The 18,549-nt window shown below is 41.4% G+C and overlaps 2 protein-coding genes across 8 annotated transcripts in view; one reads left to right on the plus strand and one right to left on the minus strand.

The window, feature by feature from the left end:
• Positions 1–239: 239 nt before the first annotated feature.
• Positions 240–2,679, minus strand: LOC122541213 (potassium voltage-gated channel subfamily F member 1-like). Its single transcript, XM_043677841.1, has one exon. It carries the CDS (start codon positions 2,444–2,446, stop codon positions 983–985), a length of 1,464 nt encoding a protein of 487 aa, XP_043533776.1. The 5' UTR covers positions 2,447–2,679; the 3' UTR covers positions 240–982.
• Positions 2,680–13,658: 10,979 nt separating this feature from the next.
• Positions 13,659–18,549, plus strand: part of LOC122541222 (protein disulfide-isomerase A6-like) — an 82,159-nt gene continuing 77,268 nt past the window's right edge. For 6 of the 7 annotated variants that reach the window (XR_006309544.1, XM_043677869.1, XM_043677851.1 and 3 more), the window contains exon 1: positions 16,304–16,374. Coding sequence is in view for 6 of the 7 variants with exons in the window: in XM_043677869.1 (XP_043533804.1) it covers positions 16,356–16,374 (19 nt within the window). In the remaining variant the exon portion in view is untranslated. Of the gene's footprint in view, positions 14,006–16,303; positions 16,375–18,549 lie in introns of those variants that run through there. The other variant, XM_043677856.1, reaches the window with a different exon arrangement.

An 18,549-nucleotide genomic window follows, 5' to 3' on the forward strand; every position in this document is an offset into this window, starting at 1 on the left:
TCGATAACAGTATTTTCATTATTCAAACATTGCATGTTGAAATAATTGCACTCTGTGCCATTTATTGTGCTGAACATGCCATCAAAATTGAATCTGAATTTTTATTAGTTGATTTTCCAAAAGAAGTTGTACATTCAAATGGATTAAATGTCTAACTACTAATTCATTGCATGAATACTGAGCATTTTGATTTGATTTGATTTGGAGGCATTAAAAACCTCCAAACAATTATTTATAAACATTTTATATTATTTTTTTCTAAAATGTGGTGAACTTTTGATTCAGCATTGACACAAAGTCCATAATGTGCCCTTTATCTTTACAAATGAATTTATACGGTATTTTCGATTTGTATTTTATTTTCAAACATTTGGAGTTTTTTTATAACTTGAAGCATGCTCATTTCTTTGTTAACGATATATAGACATCAATTGGCAATTATTCTTTACAATTATTACTTGACAATGATCAACGTTTATCACAGATCTCTTATGTTGGGCCCCACAATGTTCATGATACATTCGGAATTTATTGCCATACTACAGCGTGTATTATAATTTAAAAGTCTGTAAGTATGAGTCAAGACGTTAAAATATCCTAACCACTCCCAATATTCATCATGGAGTTTTTGTCTGGAGGATACTTTGTGACTTTATGCAACAATTCAAGTTTATAGGTCTCTTTTCACTTAATTAGAATTAAAGGCTAACTTTAAAATTTCCAATGGAAAATTTCCAACTGTATTTGATGCTGATGAAAATCATTTTCTCAAAAGCTAAATAATCCTGTGCCAAATGATTACATAAGTATAGTTTATTATGACTAATATTCATTCATAGTGATCTTGGTATCAAGCATGCATAGTTATAAATGTCTGATGTGTCGATGCTTGACGAGGCCTAAGACAATCGAGGTTCTGCATTCTAATACATGTAATAAGACTGCACATGTCCACATTTTTTTATATTAGTACATTGTTATTTCACTTGCAGCTTTGAAGCCTATTTCGATGCAATTTTTCCTCTGGCAGAAGCGGAATGAAAGTGTCGTTGTAAGAATTTAGCAGACTGTTAGTCAGCGAAAGGTTGCTATTGCTGTTGGTTTTCGTGACCACAATGTCTATATGTTCTTTTCCGGAAAGTCCACTCTCTCCGTTCTTAGCATTCAACTCCATTAGTTCGAGTTCGTGTTTTGCAGCCGTTTCCAAGACCTTTTGCTTGTTGTAGTAGCGAACAAAATTGTTTATGATAGGGTGGATCGGCAGTGCGATGGCTATTATGCCGCAGAGGAAACTAATCGCCGCGTTGAGTTTCCCCAGTGTTGTCTTTGGGTAAATATCCCCGTATCCAACAGTGGTCATGGTGATTATCGCCCACCAAAAGGACTGGGGGATACTTTTGAAGAGGGTTTCGGGGTGGCTTTGTTCCATGGTGAAGCCCAAAGCGGAAAAAACGAAAATGCCAACTGCCAGGTACATGAGCAGTAAACCCAGTTCTTTGAAGCTTCTCTTCAGTGCGTACGTGAGTGTTTGGAGACCGCTAGAATGGCGCGCAAGTTTAAAAATCCGCGCTATCCGCATGATCCGAAGGGCCTGGATCGCCTGCTGCACATTAGTCAGCTCCATGAGGGAAGCCCCGACTGTGGTCAAGATCAGGCTCACGTAGAAAGGCAGAATGGTGAGCACATCGATGATGTTCATGAAAGACAGGACAAATTTGAGCTTGTTGGGGGCTGCCATCAACCTGAGCACATACTCGGCTGTGAACCAGCCGATACAAGCAGTCTCGATACAGTCGAGCACTGGATGCTCCACAGGACTCCCTTCCTCATCAGTCACTTGGAGATCAGGGATGGTGCTAACACACATCACCACGGATGAAATTAAGATGAACAGAAAAGACAGAACTGCAACCACTCTGGCCAGGCAGGACGAGTCGGGTTTTTCCATCAGTTTCCAGAGGAATTTCTGAGATTTCCCCCAACAGCTGTCAGCCGATTTGCCCCGGTCGGCCAAAATAAGCTGCACTTGTTTTGCGATTTCTTCCAACTCTTCATTTTTTTCGCCTAAGAGGCATTTGCAACATTCGTCCAAAAAGTCCACTTCGATCTTCCAGAAGTCCAACTCATTTTTGAAACAAATGGGGCACACCCCTTTCTTCATGTGGATTTCCCCGAAATAGTAAGCGTCCATGACACATTTGAATGAGTCCGGGTCTCTGTCGAAGTAGAACTCTCCTTTGCTGGGATCGTAGTCATCGCAAAGGGCGAAGATCGCTTCGTAGCCGCTGCAGTTGAGCAATTTCGCCAGCCTGCTCTCCGGGTATCGGTTCAAAACATCCCCGTACAGAACATGCCGCACGCCGCCAATATTCACCACCATCTCCTGATCTTCCCAAGTGTCTAACTGATCAGTACCCGGGCTTCTCGATTCCGTCCCCATGCTCATGAGTATTTCACATTAAATCAAGTTTAGCCAACACACTTCTCGCTCCCTTGAGAAATGTCTGAACGCAACTCCAACTTGCATCGATGTTGTCGGTATTTCCTGAAATGTATACATGTATATACACACACACAAACACACACACCAATCCACCAGAATAGAATCGGGGGAAGTGGCTTCACAAATGAGGGAAGGATGGTGAAGAAAGCGTTTTAGATCAAAACTCACCGTTGGAAGTTGGAATCGCCTACTTATAACCCTCAGAGGAGAGCCAACCAACAGTACGTCATCCTCTCTAGCAATTGATTAATGAGATATATTCAATTAACGGGACACCAGGCAATCTGTCATGTTGCTAATCTCGTGAAACCAGAACAAAACCTGGCAAACGTGGAGTTTGAAGAAAGCTGTCTTTCCCGTAGTCAGTTTGATTTATAAGAAAAAAGACTTTAAGACGATTTATTTGACGACAATGAGTGAAGCGAATTTTGTCACTGCAATCCACAGCACTGGAGAATGTCAACAGATCGGATCAGAAAGGTAACATAATCTGTCTCTTGGACGCGCATTGACATTCTTCCCATCCACACGAGATAATATGAACCAACTGTAGCAGCTAGAAGCAAGCCACGCTCCCTGCTGGTGAAAAAAACTGCACAGCGATTGAAAACAGTTAGTGATACGGCAAAATCTATTATCCTCTTCATATTTTACAAAGCAAACGCAAAATCACCAAGCCGATATACCAAACTTAGCTATAACAGTTGGTGAGTCATACGCAAAGCGTAATTTTATATTCCGCTGAACTAATTCAACACAGGTTTTTCTTCTTTTACTCGATGCTTAAGAACAAATTAGTTATAATTCATAGCACTGTCGTTTATGACTCTATTAATGTTCAACACCAAAGTCAGCTTCCCTACAGTGTCCAATTACAGCAATTGACCAATTGCATTAAATGTCTACACATTATCAGGGCAAAATATTTATTTCACAAAGCTAGCAAAAACATTACACGTTTCCTCAATTATAATGAAAAAGCTGGAAAACGGCCCAATATGATATTACTCGACTATAGTATCAGGGATACTGCAGTCCCCCAGCTAGAACTGGATACACCTTTCACGTCTTTTAGCGGCCGCCACAGGAGATCATTCAACGTTACAAAATTAGGAAGAATGAACACCTAACTTAAAATTATCCTTTAGCAGGATAAATCTCCACTACTCATTAAAAAAAGTGTTAATTCATCCTATAACAATTTCTCTCCTATTCGTTATAGCTTCATGTCTATATTTCATTGAACCTCCAAAATTCTAAATGGACTTTACATCCACTTCCTTCCTCATCTTACGTAATTGCATTCGAATTTTCCTTTTTAGAAGTCTTTTTTTACCATCTGTCTCCTTCTTCTGTTTCTCTCCCTTCTGCCTCTTACCTATGGGTCCCTGTGATATAATTTCCCTACTTGTCAGAGAATAATCATGGCAGTTTTAGGAAAATACTGCAGGTACATCTCAAAGCAGAGTTTTCAGATGATCTATATTTAACAGCTTAATCAATGACTTTGTCCATGATAGTATAACTGCTTAGTGGTGATTTTACAATTTTCCACCCCGATAATAAATCATTCAGGTTTGGGCTGTTAAATGATAGGTAATATCTTTGATGCCTTAGCCCATTCTGACTACTCAAAAATGGAAAGTTGTACAAATTTTCCCTGACAGTGCCATTTCTGAATTCTCATTGTCCAGAAATTTATCTTGACCAGTGACATCAATGCTGCTTACAAAAGAACAGTATAGGTTAAGTATTCTGCAATGTATCACTCACTTCCTGACCTTACCAATATCTGTGTACCACCTAAAGGAATAAGTATTGTAACAGAATGCAGGGCACTTAATAGGTGCAAATAAAAAAACAAAAACAATAAAGAATTCTGCTTGGTTGGCACCCTGTCACTGGACTTACTCTGCATCCTCTACACGACCATCACACAAGTGCTTTATGCATACAGAATGTAGGGCAGAACCTCAGCATGGTTATTTCTGCAATATCTTTTGGTTTTGCAACCTTGATCAACAAGCAGGGAAGAGCACTATCACCTCCAAGATCCCTTCACTGAACTTTAATAAATGCCACTACTTTATCATTATGCATCCATATCACCATAAAATATAAGAGCAAAATTAGTCCATTCAGCCCATCACATCTGCTCCATCATTCAATCATGGCTGATATATTTCTCAAACCTATTCGCCCGCCTTCTTTCCATAACCTTTCATCCTCTTACTAATTACTATCCATCTCTGTCTTAAAGACACTCAATGACTTGGTCTCCACCTTTTGTGGTAATGAGTTCCACAGAATCACCACCCTCTGAAGAAATTCCTCATCTCAGTTCTAAAGAGTCATCCATTCACTCTGAGGTTGTACCTTGGGACCCAGGCTCTCTTATGATTGGAAACTCTTCCCTGCATCCATTCTATCCAGGTCTCTCATTATACTGTAATTTTGATTGAGACCCCCTCATCCTTCTAAACTCCATTGAGTACAGACCCGAGTCCTCAAATACTGTCCATATGACAAGCCCTTCATTCCCAGGATCGTTCTTGTAAACCTCGTCTAGAACACTCCAAGGCCAGGATATCCTTCCTTAGAGAAGGGGCCAAAACTGCTCAAGATATTCCAAAAGTGGTTTGACAAGAGCCTTATACAGCCTCAGCAGTAGTTCCCTGTTCTTGAAGTCAATCCCTCCTAAAATGAATGCTAATATTGCATTTGCCTTACTAACTGCCAACTAAACCCGCATGTTAACCTTAAGAGAATCCTATAACGAGGATTCCTAAATCCCTTTGTGCTTCAGATTTCCAAAGCTTTTCCCCATTTAGAAAGTAGTCTATGCCTCTGTCCTTCCTGTTAAAGTGCATAAACTCACACGTTCGCATTGCATTTCATTGTATTACATTGTATTCTATCTGCCACTTCTTTGCCCACTCCACTAGCCTGTCCAAGTCCTTCTACAATCTCCCTGCCTCATCAACACTACCTGTCCCTCCATCTAATTTTGGGTCATTTGCAAATTCAGCAACAATGCTCTCAGTTCCTTTGTCCAGATTGTAAATGCATGACATGAATAGTTGTGGTCCCACCACTGACTTCTGTGGAACTCCACTAGTCACCGGCTGCCATAGTTTATTCCCCACTCTCTTCATTCTGTCATTCAACCAGTCCTCTAACCATTGCCAGTACCTTGCCCCCAACACCGTGGGCTCTTATGTTATTTAGCAGCCTTGTGTGCAGCACTTTGTTTCTGGAAATCTAAATAGATTTCATCTACTGGCTCTCCTTTGTCTAACTTGCTGATTACCTCCTCAAAGAATTCCAACAGATTTGTCAGGCATGGCATCCCAAATGTTACCATGTATTTCCAAGTATTTCCAATTTTATCCAAGTAAAAAGGTACCTTGAGAGGCACAATTTTCATGCAAAGAGTGGTGTGTGCTATGAAATAAGCTGCTGGAGGAAGTGGTGAAGGTGGGTATAGTTACAACATATAAAATACATCTGGATGAGGACATAAATAGAAATGTTTAGAGGGATATGGGCCAAATATTGGCAAATGGGACTAGATCAGTTTAGGATATCTGGTCAGGATGGATGAGCTGGATTGAAAAGTCTGTTTCCATGCTGTATAACTCTACAACTCTATAATAATGGATTCTAAAATCTTGCCAATGACCAAGGTCTGGCCTGTCTTCTGCATTCTCCTCCCCCTCCCCCCCATCTCAAACAAGGGTTTTGCATTGACTACTTTCCAATCCTCTGCGAGCCTCCCTGACTCCAGGGGTTCCTGAAAGATCACCACCAATGCCTTCACAATCTCCTCAACTATCTTCTTCAGAACCCATCTTCCACCTTCAGACGTTTCAGCTTCCTCAGCACTTTCTCCTTAGTGATGGCCCTTATACTGACCTCTGCCCTCTAACTCCCTGCTGATGAGCTGGAATCCAAGCTTCAGACACTGTGGCACATCTGGGAGGGGGAGAGTTATCTTGAGACTATGCTTCAGGCAGTAACACCCTGCAACTTCAGTATTTCAAATTTGGCCACTGGTCAGGGATAGAAGTTCCTCGAGATGTGGATAGTTAGTGCAGATGTGGTCACTGAGGCTCACAATGGAATCCACCAGCTCCACATAATACAAGTACAACACATCACCTGTTCTGTCATTTGTAGTATAGTTAATTAGCTTTTACTTAAGCTAGAGTCTTACTGCCTGAAACATAGTCTCAAGATAACTCTCCCTCTCCCGATTGTTAAAAAAATATTGTTCTCAGTTAGTCCCAAAATTATTATACTCCTTTTCTGAATCTACTACGGTTTAAGATCAGTCCCTAGTATAGAACCCTCACCAACTAATTAGACCACAGATTCTCTGTGATGTAATTTTCACACCTGCCCTTCCCCTGCTCAGGCAAGTTTGGACGCGTTCTCTGTTCCTTTCCAGACTATATTACTCTGACACTAACTGCAAGGACATCTTCCCAGACTGCTTCACCCTGACGCCGACTGTGAAGACATCTTTCTCAGACTACTTCACTGTGACATTCATTGTAAATATCATGGAATTGTGATGGAATTTCCATCAGCAAAAGGATTGTTATAGTTTAAGAAAAAAATGAGGTTCTAACTACCGATAGATGGGATCGCCAAGTTTCATAAAATTTAGTTGCTGGGATTATTGTTTTGAAAATTACCACCCAACAATATTCATGAGTTAAAACCAATATCGCAATATTCAACCCATTTCTTAGTCCACTTCTTTAACTTTCTTCTTTAAAACTGCACCTTCACATCTCCTTCTTCATATACTGTTGTCCTTTTTTTAATATTAGATATATTTTGAGAAAGTTTTGTTGACCAACTCATGATTTACTTTCTCAAATCTTTGTTTGTTGCTATTATTATTACTACATCATTATTGATGTTTGGCTGCTTTCTATAAAATTTCATTATCTCAGTCTGGTTTTAAAGTTCACAGTTGATTGACAGCTTAAAGAAGACATTAAAGGGTTAACTATATGTGATGCAGTCATGATCATAAGCCTGTTTTATATGGGATAAACTACTTGAGGGAATTTAAATATTTTGAATTAATTTTCCTGAGTATGAGTTTTTCAGATGTAATGTAAGCTGTAATAGATATTTAGAACTTTCTTTCATCTCAACGTGACTCATGAGATCTGCTCTGGTGACATTGGATAAGTTGGCATGGAGGGTGGAAAGGCAAGGGACGGTGGCAGTTGGAATGAGTTGGTGTCAAGTTGACACGGAGGGCTGCAAGGGAGTGCAGAAATGCTTGAATGGGTATGTTGATATGAAATTGGCATGAAAGCGATAATGAGCCAATAAGATGGGGTGTATGAGTTCGCATAGATAAGACATGGAAAATAGGTAGGGAGTAAAAAGAGTGTGACTGATGAGGGCTAGAGAGCCTAATACTTGTATTGAACAAGCAGACCTTTTAAACAGTCTGTTCTGCCCCTGAAGCAACTGCAACCACCTCCAATCATTTCGGGAGCAGCAGTCCAATTCCATGAATAATTTCCCTCCACCACAGCTGGAACAAAGGTCCTACCATTGGAAGAACTACATCTGAGGTGTGTGATTTAGTAATTTCCTAATTCCTGTTACCCAACTTGGGAGAGAAAATCTAGGGATGGTTATCAGAAATGTTGACCACAAATTACTGAATTGTTGTTAAAATCCTATCCAGTTCACTAATATACACTGACCTATGCCAAGTACTAGTACTGAAGTAGTCTCAAGTGACACAGAATCATACTTTTCAGTTAGTGATCAAAAGGCCTTCATGACTTCAGGCTAAATTTACCAGATGAGACTGTATAATAGGTTGGCATCAATATAGACAGTGGGAGTGACCATGAGAGTTGTCAATACTAACTACAGATCCCATGGTGTCTCTTGGGAACAGATCAAACATGAGAAAATAAACCTGGTGATTAATTCAGTGACTGATAAATAAATACTCCACTATGTTGAAAAGCAATTGGAAGAACCACTGCAGGCAACAAAGATACCAAAGTACTCTGGGTAGGAAAGTTTACCAATTACATTACAGTGAGTGGCTTCATAATACTTTTTATTTATTCATTTGTGGGATGTCGGTGTTGCTGGCTGGCCAGCATTTATTGCCCGTCCTTAGTTGCCCTTGAGAAGGTAGTAGTGAGCTGCCTTCTTGAACTGTTGCAGCCCATCTGCTGTGAGTTGACCCACAATGTCATTAGGGAGGGAATTCCAAGATTTTGATCCAGCAACTGTGAATGGTGATATATTTCCAAGACAGGTTGGTAAGTGGCTTGGTGGGGGTAATTTGAAGGTGATGGTGTTCCCATATATCTGCTGCCCTTGTTCTGGATGGAAGTGGTCATGGATTTGGCAGATGCTATCTGAGGATCTTTGGTGAATTTCTGCTGTAAGCATTGGTGGTGGAGAGAGTGAATGCTTGTGGATGTAGTCAAAAAGTGATGAAGAGATTAGATTCGATTACTTACAGTGTGGAAACAGGCCCTTCGGCCCAACAAGTCCACACCGACCTGCCGAAGCGCAACCCACCCCTTCCCCTACATTTATCCCTTTACCTAACACTACGGGCAATTTAGCATGGCTAATTCACCTGACCTGCACATCTTTGGACTGTGGAAGGAAACCCATGCAGACAGGGGGAGAACGTGCAAACTCCACACAGTCAGTCACCTGAGTCGGGAATTGAACCCGGGTCTCTGGCGCTGTGAGGCAGCAGTGCTAACCACTGTGCTACCGTGCCGCCCAAGAGCTTATGCTTGAAACGTCAACTCTCCTGCTCCTTGGATGCTGCCTGACTGAGTGCGCTTTGTCAGTGCCACATTTTTGACTCTGATCTCCAGCATCTGCAGTCCTCGCTTTCTCCTGCAGACTGCTTTGTCCTGGATGGTGTCAAGATTCTTGAATGTTGTTGGGAATGCACTCATTCAGGCAAGTGGGGAGAATTCCATCACACTCTGACTTGTGACTTGCAGGTAGTGAGGAAACAAATGAAGGAAATGGTTACTTGAATTTGTCCTCATCAAGCTAGCTATCACAGATTCATCCTTCGGTGACAAAATTGGTAGGAGTCAGCACCATGCAGATCTTGTGGAGATGACATTCACACTGAAACGCAATCCCTTACATTGATTGCACCACCATTATGTCAAATGGAATTGATTTGGAACAGATCTTCAATTCAAAGTTGACATTCCCAAGTTGCCAGGACCAACAGCATCAAGAGAATTATATTCCACTACAATCTTGAACCTTATGGATTTACATCCTCCCATCTGTGAGAGATAATAAAATGTAGCCTCAGAACAGAGATCATCTCCTATGTTTTGATGGCTGAATAATCTGATTCTAAAATGGCAAAGACTGCCAAAGGTGCCACACGTGAAGTTGTCCTTTGCTGTGGTGCAGGATGATCTCTGCTTGCATTTTTGTTTGCACGGTTGGTTTCTGCTTTGGAACTTTTGAAACCATATGTAAAGTGGTGGTGAATTCCTACCCAAGGCTAACGTCACGAGTTGCATTAATTATCAGCTAGATTAACTTTGAGTGCTTTCATATAATTTTGAAATGGCCTCTCTGTCATTTGGCTGCATAGTTTGGGCAGTATTATTTGTCCCAAATCTGCTCCTTCCTCCTGACCTTATAAACTGGATCTAGGTAAAGGAGAAGATTCTCTACAACTGGAGTACTCTCATTTGCAAGATTGCTGGAAGGTGTTTGCACCCAGTGCGAACCTTGTGGTGGCCTTGAGTGAGTCCACTGCAGACTTGAATGTGCCTCTTAATTTTCCAGTCATGCATGGGACCTGGCATCAGAATCAGTGGCTGCTACATCGATGAAGGCGGCAGCAGCAAGGTAGGCAGACAAAGATGGCGCCTGAGGATTGGTGATTTCATCGTTGGTTGGGTCTGGCGTGGCAATGGCAAAAGGGCATCACAGTGACATCAATGAAGTGGGCCCAGTGGCAAGAAATGTAACTCTAACATTGGTCTATCCGACACAGGTGGGAGTGAGGCGGTGGCGGTGAAGAATCCGCTCCATGGTGAGAGATGGCACCTGAAGAGTAGCAACTTCAACATTGGTGGAGTCCAGTGTAGACGGCAGCAAGGTGGTGGAGGAGGGATGACGGTGAAGGCATCATTGATGATGAACTTGAGTCATGACTAATCAATTCACTTTAAGATATATCTTTATCTTTTTTCTTGTTCTTAAAACTATTCAAAATGGCTCTGGATTGTGACGCCAGTGGAAAAGCTTTTCACTGTATTTTACTGTTTTTCTAACTCGTCCTCACTTTCTCCTTGTAAAATACATGTGACAATAAAAACAATCAATCATTCATTCATAAAAGGATCACCAGTCACCATAGGATTCCAAGCCAGAGCCTTGACTCTCCCAAGCCAGACAAATAAACCAGTGGGTACAATTTCACCCATTGCTGAGACCTGATTGATGAATATCAGGATCAATGTGGAATCTCATGGAATAGTATATCCATCACTATCATTACTATTAAGCCAAATGACAAAACCTAGATCAATGAGAAATACAGAAGTACATGCTAGGAGTAGCTCCTGCAGAACTAAAAATAATGAAACTATCAACACAAGACTGCAAGTTGAACAGTGCAATCAGCATACTATAGACAGAACTAAGTATTTCTACAATTAACAGCCCAGATCAAACATCTTCAATGCAACATGCAATCTTGAATCGTGTTGAGCAATTACGGAACTAACTGGTGAAGGAGGCTCCATGAATGTCCTTGTCCTGAACAATTCCAGAGCCTGGCATGTGAATATAAAAAAGCAAGGCTGAGGCATTTGGTGCTTTCATCATTCAGAAATGTCAAAAAGAAAATTCATCTTGGTTTTGGTAAGATTTTAGAATCCATTTTAAGGATAGGATTGGAAATACTTGCAAGTGCATGGTAAAGTCAGGCTGACTCAGCCAACTTCATCAAGGGGAGGTTATCTGCTAGAATTCTGCTAGAATTATTTGAGGAAGTAACAAACAAGTTTGACAAAAGAGGGTCAGTGAACATGATTTCCAGAGGTTTTTGACAAAATGCCACATAGGTGGCTGCTTAATAACAGCCAATGGTATTAGGGGCATGGTACTAGCAGGGATCGAGATTTGTTTGAATGGCAGAAAACAGAGAGTGGGGATAAAGGAGTCTTTTTCAGGATGGCAGCTGGTGACTAGTGGAGTTCCACAAGGGTCAGTGTTGGGATCAGAAGTATTCATGTCAAACATTAACGATTTGGACAAAGGAACTGAGGGCATGGTTGTTAAGTTTACAAATGACGCAAAGCTATGTGGAGGAACAGGTAATGTTGAGGAAGTGAAGAGGCTGCTGAATGACTTGGACAAGTTCGGAGAGAAGGCAAAGAAGTAGCAGTTGGAATACAATGTGAGAAAGTGTGAGGCTATGCATTTTGCTAGGAAGAATAGAGACATATACTATTTTCTAAACGGAGAAAGGCTTTGGAAATCTGAAGCACAAAGAGAGTTAGGATTCTCTCAAGGTTAACATGTAAGTTCAACTGGTAATTAGTAAGGCAATTGCAATGTTCCTATTTCTTTCAGGAGGGTTAGAATACAAGAACATGTGCTGCTGTATAAAGCTCTGGTTAAACTTCATTTAGAATATTGTGAGCAGTTTTGGGCTCTGTATCTAATGAAGGATGTGCTGACCTTGGAGGGGGATTCAGAGAAGGTTCACAAGAATGATTATGGCAATGAAGGGCTTATTATGTGAGGAGTGGTTGAGGACTCTGGGTCATTATTTGATGGAGTTTAGAATGATGAGGGGGAATCTCATTGAAGGTAAAGAATACTGAGAGGCCTGGATAGAGTGAACATGGAGAAAATGTTTTCACTGGTAGGAGAGATTGGACCCGAGGGACGACCCTTTAGAATTGGGATGAGGAGGAATTTCTGCAGCCAGAGGAGGGGTGAATCTGTGGAACACATTACCGTAGAAGGCTGTGGAGGCCAAATCAGAAGCAGCTGTTTACTGCCAACTGTACAGTGTTTAATTCCATTTGCAATTCCTCAGAATCTGAAGTAGTCCATGTGCATATTCAGCAAGGCATGAACAAAATTCAGGCTTTACTGAAAACTGAAAAGTAACATTGATGTCCTACGAGTGCAATGACCATCTCCAATGACCAAGAGAGATTCTCACCTTGACATTCAATGGTATTATCATCACTGAAGCCCAGTCATCAAAATTCAGGGTTACCATAAACGCAAACGTAATTAATCTTGTTGTATAAATACTGTGCAAGTTAAAGGGGAACTCAATGGAATGTAACTCATCTCTCAAATCCCTGTAAAGTGTCCATCATCAACAAGACAAATGTCACAAGTGTATGGAGTAATCTTCATTTGTTGGAGAACTGTGGCTCCAGCTACACTCAAGAAATATTCAGGACCAATGAGCTTGCATCCATCAGCCTAAATATTCATTCCCTCCAATACCGACATTATGTACAAGGTGTGCTGCAGCAACTCACAAAGGCTACTTTTGCAAAGCTCTCAAACCCCTATGCTCAATTTTCATTTCCTGCAGCATGTACCTGTGAAGTCTGTGCACAGGGACAACTTCTGGAACTGAAAATCAATACATCAGCATGTCAAATGGCACATACAGACCCTCCAAGAGAAAGATGACATCTACTGTCCAGAAAGACACACAAGAGACAAATATATTGGCATTTGAGGCATTCAGAAGCCTTTAATGATATATTTGTTTCAGTACTTATAATACAATGTTATACTTAACCATTAACTAGCACAGTGTGTAGTGTAACCCTTGTATGTACGTTCGCGCCACCTCCTGCAGAAAGAGGTTACATGGGGTCAGATATCCGGGAATGCGAGAAGGCGGAGAATGGAGTCAGGTCAACAGTCAATCAAGAAGACAACCACACCTCAATGCTTGCACAATGTTCTGTGATTACATGACGTTTTGTACTGTATAAAAGACTGGGTCAGGGGCAGGATAGGGATCAGACTTCGTGAACTGACACACTCTGCTGTTTGTCAGGGACAGAAAGGTCAAGACCCAGAGCTCTGAATGCTTTATCCACTTACTGCTAAAATAAACTTAAAGTGTGAGACCGAATATCTTCTCCTATTGCTTCATTTAAAGAACACACAGGACTTGGCTCACACAAGTAGAGGCACTGTAATTTAAATATGGAGAAATTATTTCCATTGGCAGTAGAATTGCAAACCAAAGAATGAAATTTAAGGTGATTGGAAAAAAGAAACAAAGGCAAATTGAGAATAAGTTGGTAGATTGAGCCAAAGTCCAACAAGACCCAAAAGGAACTCCACTAAGTTCCTCTTCAAGCCGGACACCATTCCTTCATCTTCACTGGGTCAAAACCTAGGAACACACTACTAGAAGCCTGTGGGACTAGCTTCATCACATGAACTGCAAAGGTACAAGAACATAGTTCATCATCTTTTTTAAGGGCAAGTACAGATATGAAATAATGTTGTTTTCCTGTGGTATTAATATCCTGTGGATGAGTAGATAAAATTAGTGTTATAAAGCATGTCTGCCATTAATGCCAACATCAGTGAATAAGTGCCATGCTTGGGTATTTCTCAATAGCATTTTTGGACAGATTCCTTATTTTGATTCTGGTCAGCTGCTGGTTTTCACTTAAGCTCAGAAATGTGACCCTTTAGAGCTTTCAGTGTGACTGATGTTTGGTAAGGTCACATCCTTTCACAATTAAGCATTTCTCATTTACAATCCTATTTCAAGATTAATCCTAATTATTTTACAGTACTTTGTCTTTGCCAGCCTCTCAACTCCCAGTTACATTACTCACATTCTTTTCTGTGAAACTTTAGATGTTCATTAAATCGATGGATTTTACAAAGAACATGCATTCATATTACAATTTTTAAAAACTTCAACTTGACATGACACAATGTAAAAGAAATATGGTTACAAAACACCAACTTCTCCTTATCCTTCACCAATGTAAAACATTTGCAACATAGTTGTCTGTTGGGTATTATAATGTTATGAAGTGTACTGGTGCAGATTAGCCTCCTAATGAGTAAAACATCAAATTTTTAATTTTCATATTTATACATTTGTTCAGGGGATTTGTTGTCTGTTTCTTGATCATTGCATTTTTTCAATGTCACATTTCCTTGTTGACGTTTTGCTACAGTTAAGCAATGTTTAAGTAATTTAAATATGGAGAAATTATTTTCATTGGCAGTAGAATTGCAAACCAAAGAATGAAATTTAAGGTGATTGGAAAAAAGAAACAAAGGCAAATTGAGAATAAGCAATTTATGCAGCAAGTGATTATGTTGGGGAATGTATCTTAAGTGATGGAGGAAATTTCAACTGAGGCCTTCAAAATATCTGGACAATTATCTGAAAAGAAGAAGAGAAAAGAGAAAAAATTATTTTGCAGAGAGCCAGCATAGACACAAGAGGCTGAAAAGTCTTATTCTGTGTTGAAGATATTCTATGATTCTTGAAAGAACTTCCATACTGTAACTCTTTTAAGACAAATGACTGGTTAAAAATGAGATAAATTTTTTTGAGAAGATTTGTAGCTCAGATTGATGGTAAGCATGTAAGTTAGCTCGCTGAGCTTGAAGGTTTGTTTTCAGACATTCCGTCACCATACTAGGTAACATCATCGGTGAGTTTCCAGTGAACTGCTGGTGGTACGTCTCACCTCTCTATTTATAAGATAGGTGTTGTCATTTTCAGTTCTTTTTTTCAAGGGAAGGTAGATAGGATCTAAATTGATGTGTTTATTGATGGAGTTCTGGTTAGAATACAGTGCCTCTAAGAATTCTTAGGCGTGTCTTTGTTTTGCCTGTCCTGGGATGGGTGTGTTGTCCCAGTCAAAGTGGTGCCCTTCTTTGTATGTATGTAAAAAAGTGAGAGTGGGTCCTTTCTTTCCACCCTGGAGGCTCCCTGCCCTCATTCCTGATGAAGGGCTTTTGCCCAAAACACCGATTTTCCTGCTCCTCCGATGCTGCCTGACCTGCTGTGCTTTTCCAGCACCACTCTAATCTAGACGTGTCTTTTAGTGGCCAGTTGGTGTTCAAACCTGGTGGCAAGTTTCCTGCTAGTTTATAACTGTATACTTAAATAAAATGCCGCACAATTTATGAATGACTGTGATGTTAAACCACTTGAGATCAGGAGTGCCATTTGTGAAAGCGTTTGACTACACAAGTTACAATGCATTTCAGTTACTGCCTGGAGTTTTTATACATGCACTTGAGAATCAAGAAGAAATCTCAAGTTTGGGTGAACGACAAGAAATTGACATTCTGGATTAGTGGTGCTGGAAGAGCACAGCAGTTCAGGCAGCATCCGAGGAGCAGAAACTGACATGTCCAGAGTAAAACACCGGAGCGGAACCGAACAGACAAGCAACTCATTCCTTTGCTCACATCCGATACATTCACTCTGCATTCAATACGACAACGTTTCTTTTCCACACCCATTATAGAGAAACCGTGTAGCCGTTGTCACGCTTGCAAAGGACTTCCCCGCTGGACGCGGCTCAGCAGGCCATGGCGGTTTCTTCCCCAGCAGCTGGCGCGCCCGATGCCTCGTTGTTTTCCGATTGTCGCTTCGCGCGCCAGCACCGCCCGCGCCCCCAATGTCCGTTAGGGAGAAGGCGCCTCGCGGGCGGGCGCACGCGCCCTCTCCACATTCCTAACCGCCTTCTGCCCATAAACCGTTCGCTGCGGCCGGTGCTCGGTTTCGCGGAGGGCGGCTGCCGTTTGCTTCGGCAGCATGAGAGCTGCCGGACTTGGTGAGTTGTCCCACGCGGCGTCTTCGCAGTCATCTCAAGCCTGCAAATATATTTCACAGATTTTTAATCAATTTGTTCAGACACCATTCTAGGGCAGGTGGGACTTGCCCAGGCCTTCTAGCCCGGCGGTAACACCCATTAAACATTTCCGGGCTTGCTATTTTTTCCTTCTCTAATCAATCAATGTTATTATACACCTCTGGAGGAGATGGGTCTTGAATCTGAGCCTCCTGGTCCAGGAGGAAGGATGCTACCACTGTGCTACATCAGGTGACCTATCAGGAATCTCTTTGACTATATCCCTATTTTTTTCTTAACATCTGGCCCCATCTCCCATCTATGTGACAGTCTCCTTCTCCCGCAGCACCCCAGCCACCGGGATAAATACCATCCAGCTTCTTTTATTGCTGACCAAAGTATCTGGACTCCAAATGTTAACTTTTCTTTTGCTCTCCACAGATGTTGCCAGACTTGCTGAGTTTTTCCAACACTTCCTGTTTTTGTAGGACACTATCATTACTCCACAAAAGCTGTCCATAAATACTTGTACACTTGTACCAGCTGAAGGATAGAAAGTCCTTTGCTCATGTCCCATCTCAAAAGACTAAATGGTCTGTCCAGAACTTCATTTCTGTGTTTCTCCTAGTGAGATAATGGAGCTCACTTTGGAGAGCAAGTTGTCAATATTGAACAGGGGGCCAAATTCAGGCTGTCTTGTGGTTCGTGTTGATGAGGAGATGGCCCTTGAAAGCACAGGTTCCTCCCACTAATGTAGTGGACCCAAAATTATAAATGGAGCCCGAGTAGATTCTTGCAGGGCTCAGAAGCTGACGATGTGGTCATTCTGTTGTAGAAGTGAATCACCATCTCTGCTGATCTCCCCATGATTTGGAGATGCTGGTGTTGGACTGGGGTGTACAAAGTTAAAAATCACAACACCAGGTTATAGTCCAACAGGTTTAATTGGAAGCTTTGACTATCACCTGCTGAAGGAGCGTCACTCCGAAAGCTTTATCTCAGAGAATTGTCACTGGCCAGGATTTGAAAAATGTGGCCTACCAGTTGGACATTTTATTTTTCCTGCTGTTACTTTGAAACAGAGACAAAAATCTGCAGATGCTGGAATCCAACGTAGACAGACAGGAGGCTGGCAAAACACAGCAAGCCAGGAAGTGGAGAAGTCAATGTTTCGGGTGTAGCTAGGGGAGGAACAGGAATTATTGTAACCTCTTTCAACCTCTTCACACTTTATCCTTACCACCTTGCTTAAGTAGTGGCTCAACGTTAGCCAACCTCCAGTCATCCAGGACCTCGCCTGTAGCTATCCATGATACAAATATCTCTGCAAGAGCCCAGCAGTTTCTTCCCTCGCTTCCCAAAGAGTTCTAGAGTACACTGATCAAGTCCCAGGGATTGATGCATCTTTATACATTAAGACATCTAGCACCACCTCCTCTGTAATATGAACATTTTTCAAGGTACCGCTGTTTATTTCTCCATGTTTTTGATCTTCCATACGCTTCTCCACAGTAAACAGTACTTGTTTAATATCTCCTCCATCTCCTGCGGTTCCACACATAGATGGCCTTGCTGATCTTTAAGGGGCCCCTCTTTCCCTAGTTACCCTTTTTGTCCTTAAAATATTTGTCAAATCTCTTTGGATTCTCCTTAACCCTATTTGTCAAAACTCTCTCATGTCCCTTTTTTTGCCCTCCTGATTTCAAAGAACAAAAACGCACTGGAACATGCCCTTTGGCCCTTCCATATTAAAACTGTCTTCACTTACAGGATCCATAGCCCTCTATTCAATTCCTATTCATGTATTTGTCCAGGTGCTTCTTGAATGCTGCTATTGTGTCCGCTTCCACCACCTCCTCTGGCAACATGTTCCAAGCACTAACCATCTTTGTGTGAAAAACTGGACTGGCACATCTTTTCTAAACTTCCCCCCTCCCAACTTTGCATCTTGAACCTGTGTCCCCTAGTAATTCACCCTTCTACACCAGGGAAAAGCTTCATACTTTCCACCTATCCAGGCTAATCACAATCTTATAAAGTTCTATCAGGTTGTCCTCAACCTCCTGTGTTCCAGTGAAAACAAATCAGTCTATCCAATGTTTTTTTATAACTAAAATCCCCCATAATGGGCAACATCCTGGTAAATCTTTCTATACC

The sequence above is a fragment of the Chiloscyllium plagiosum genome, chromosome 3 (genome assembly GCF_004010195.1).
Source record: "Chiloscyllium plagiosum isolate BGI_BamShark_2017 chromosome 3, ASM401019v2, whole genome shotgun sequence".
NCBI lineage: Eukaryota > Metazoa > Chordata > Chondrichthyes > Orectolobiformes > Hemiscylliidae > Chiloscyllium > Chiloscyllium plagiosum.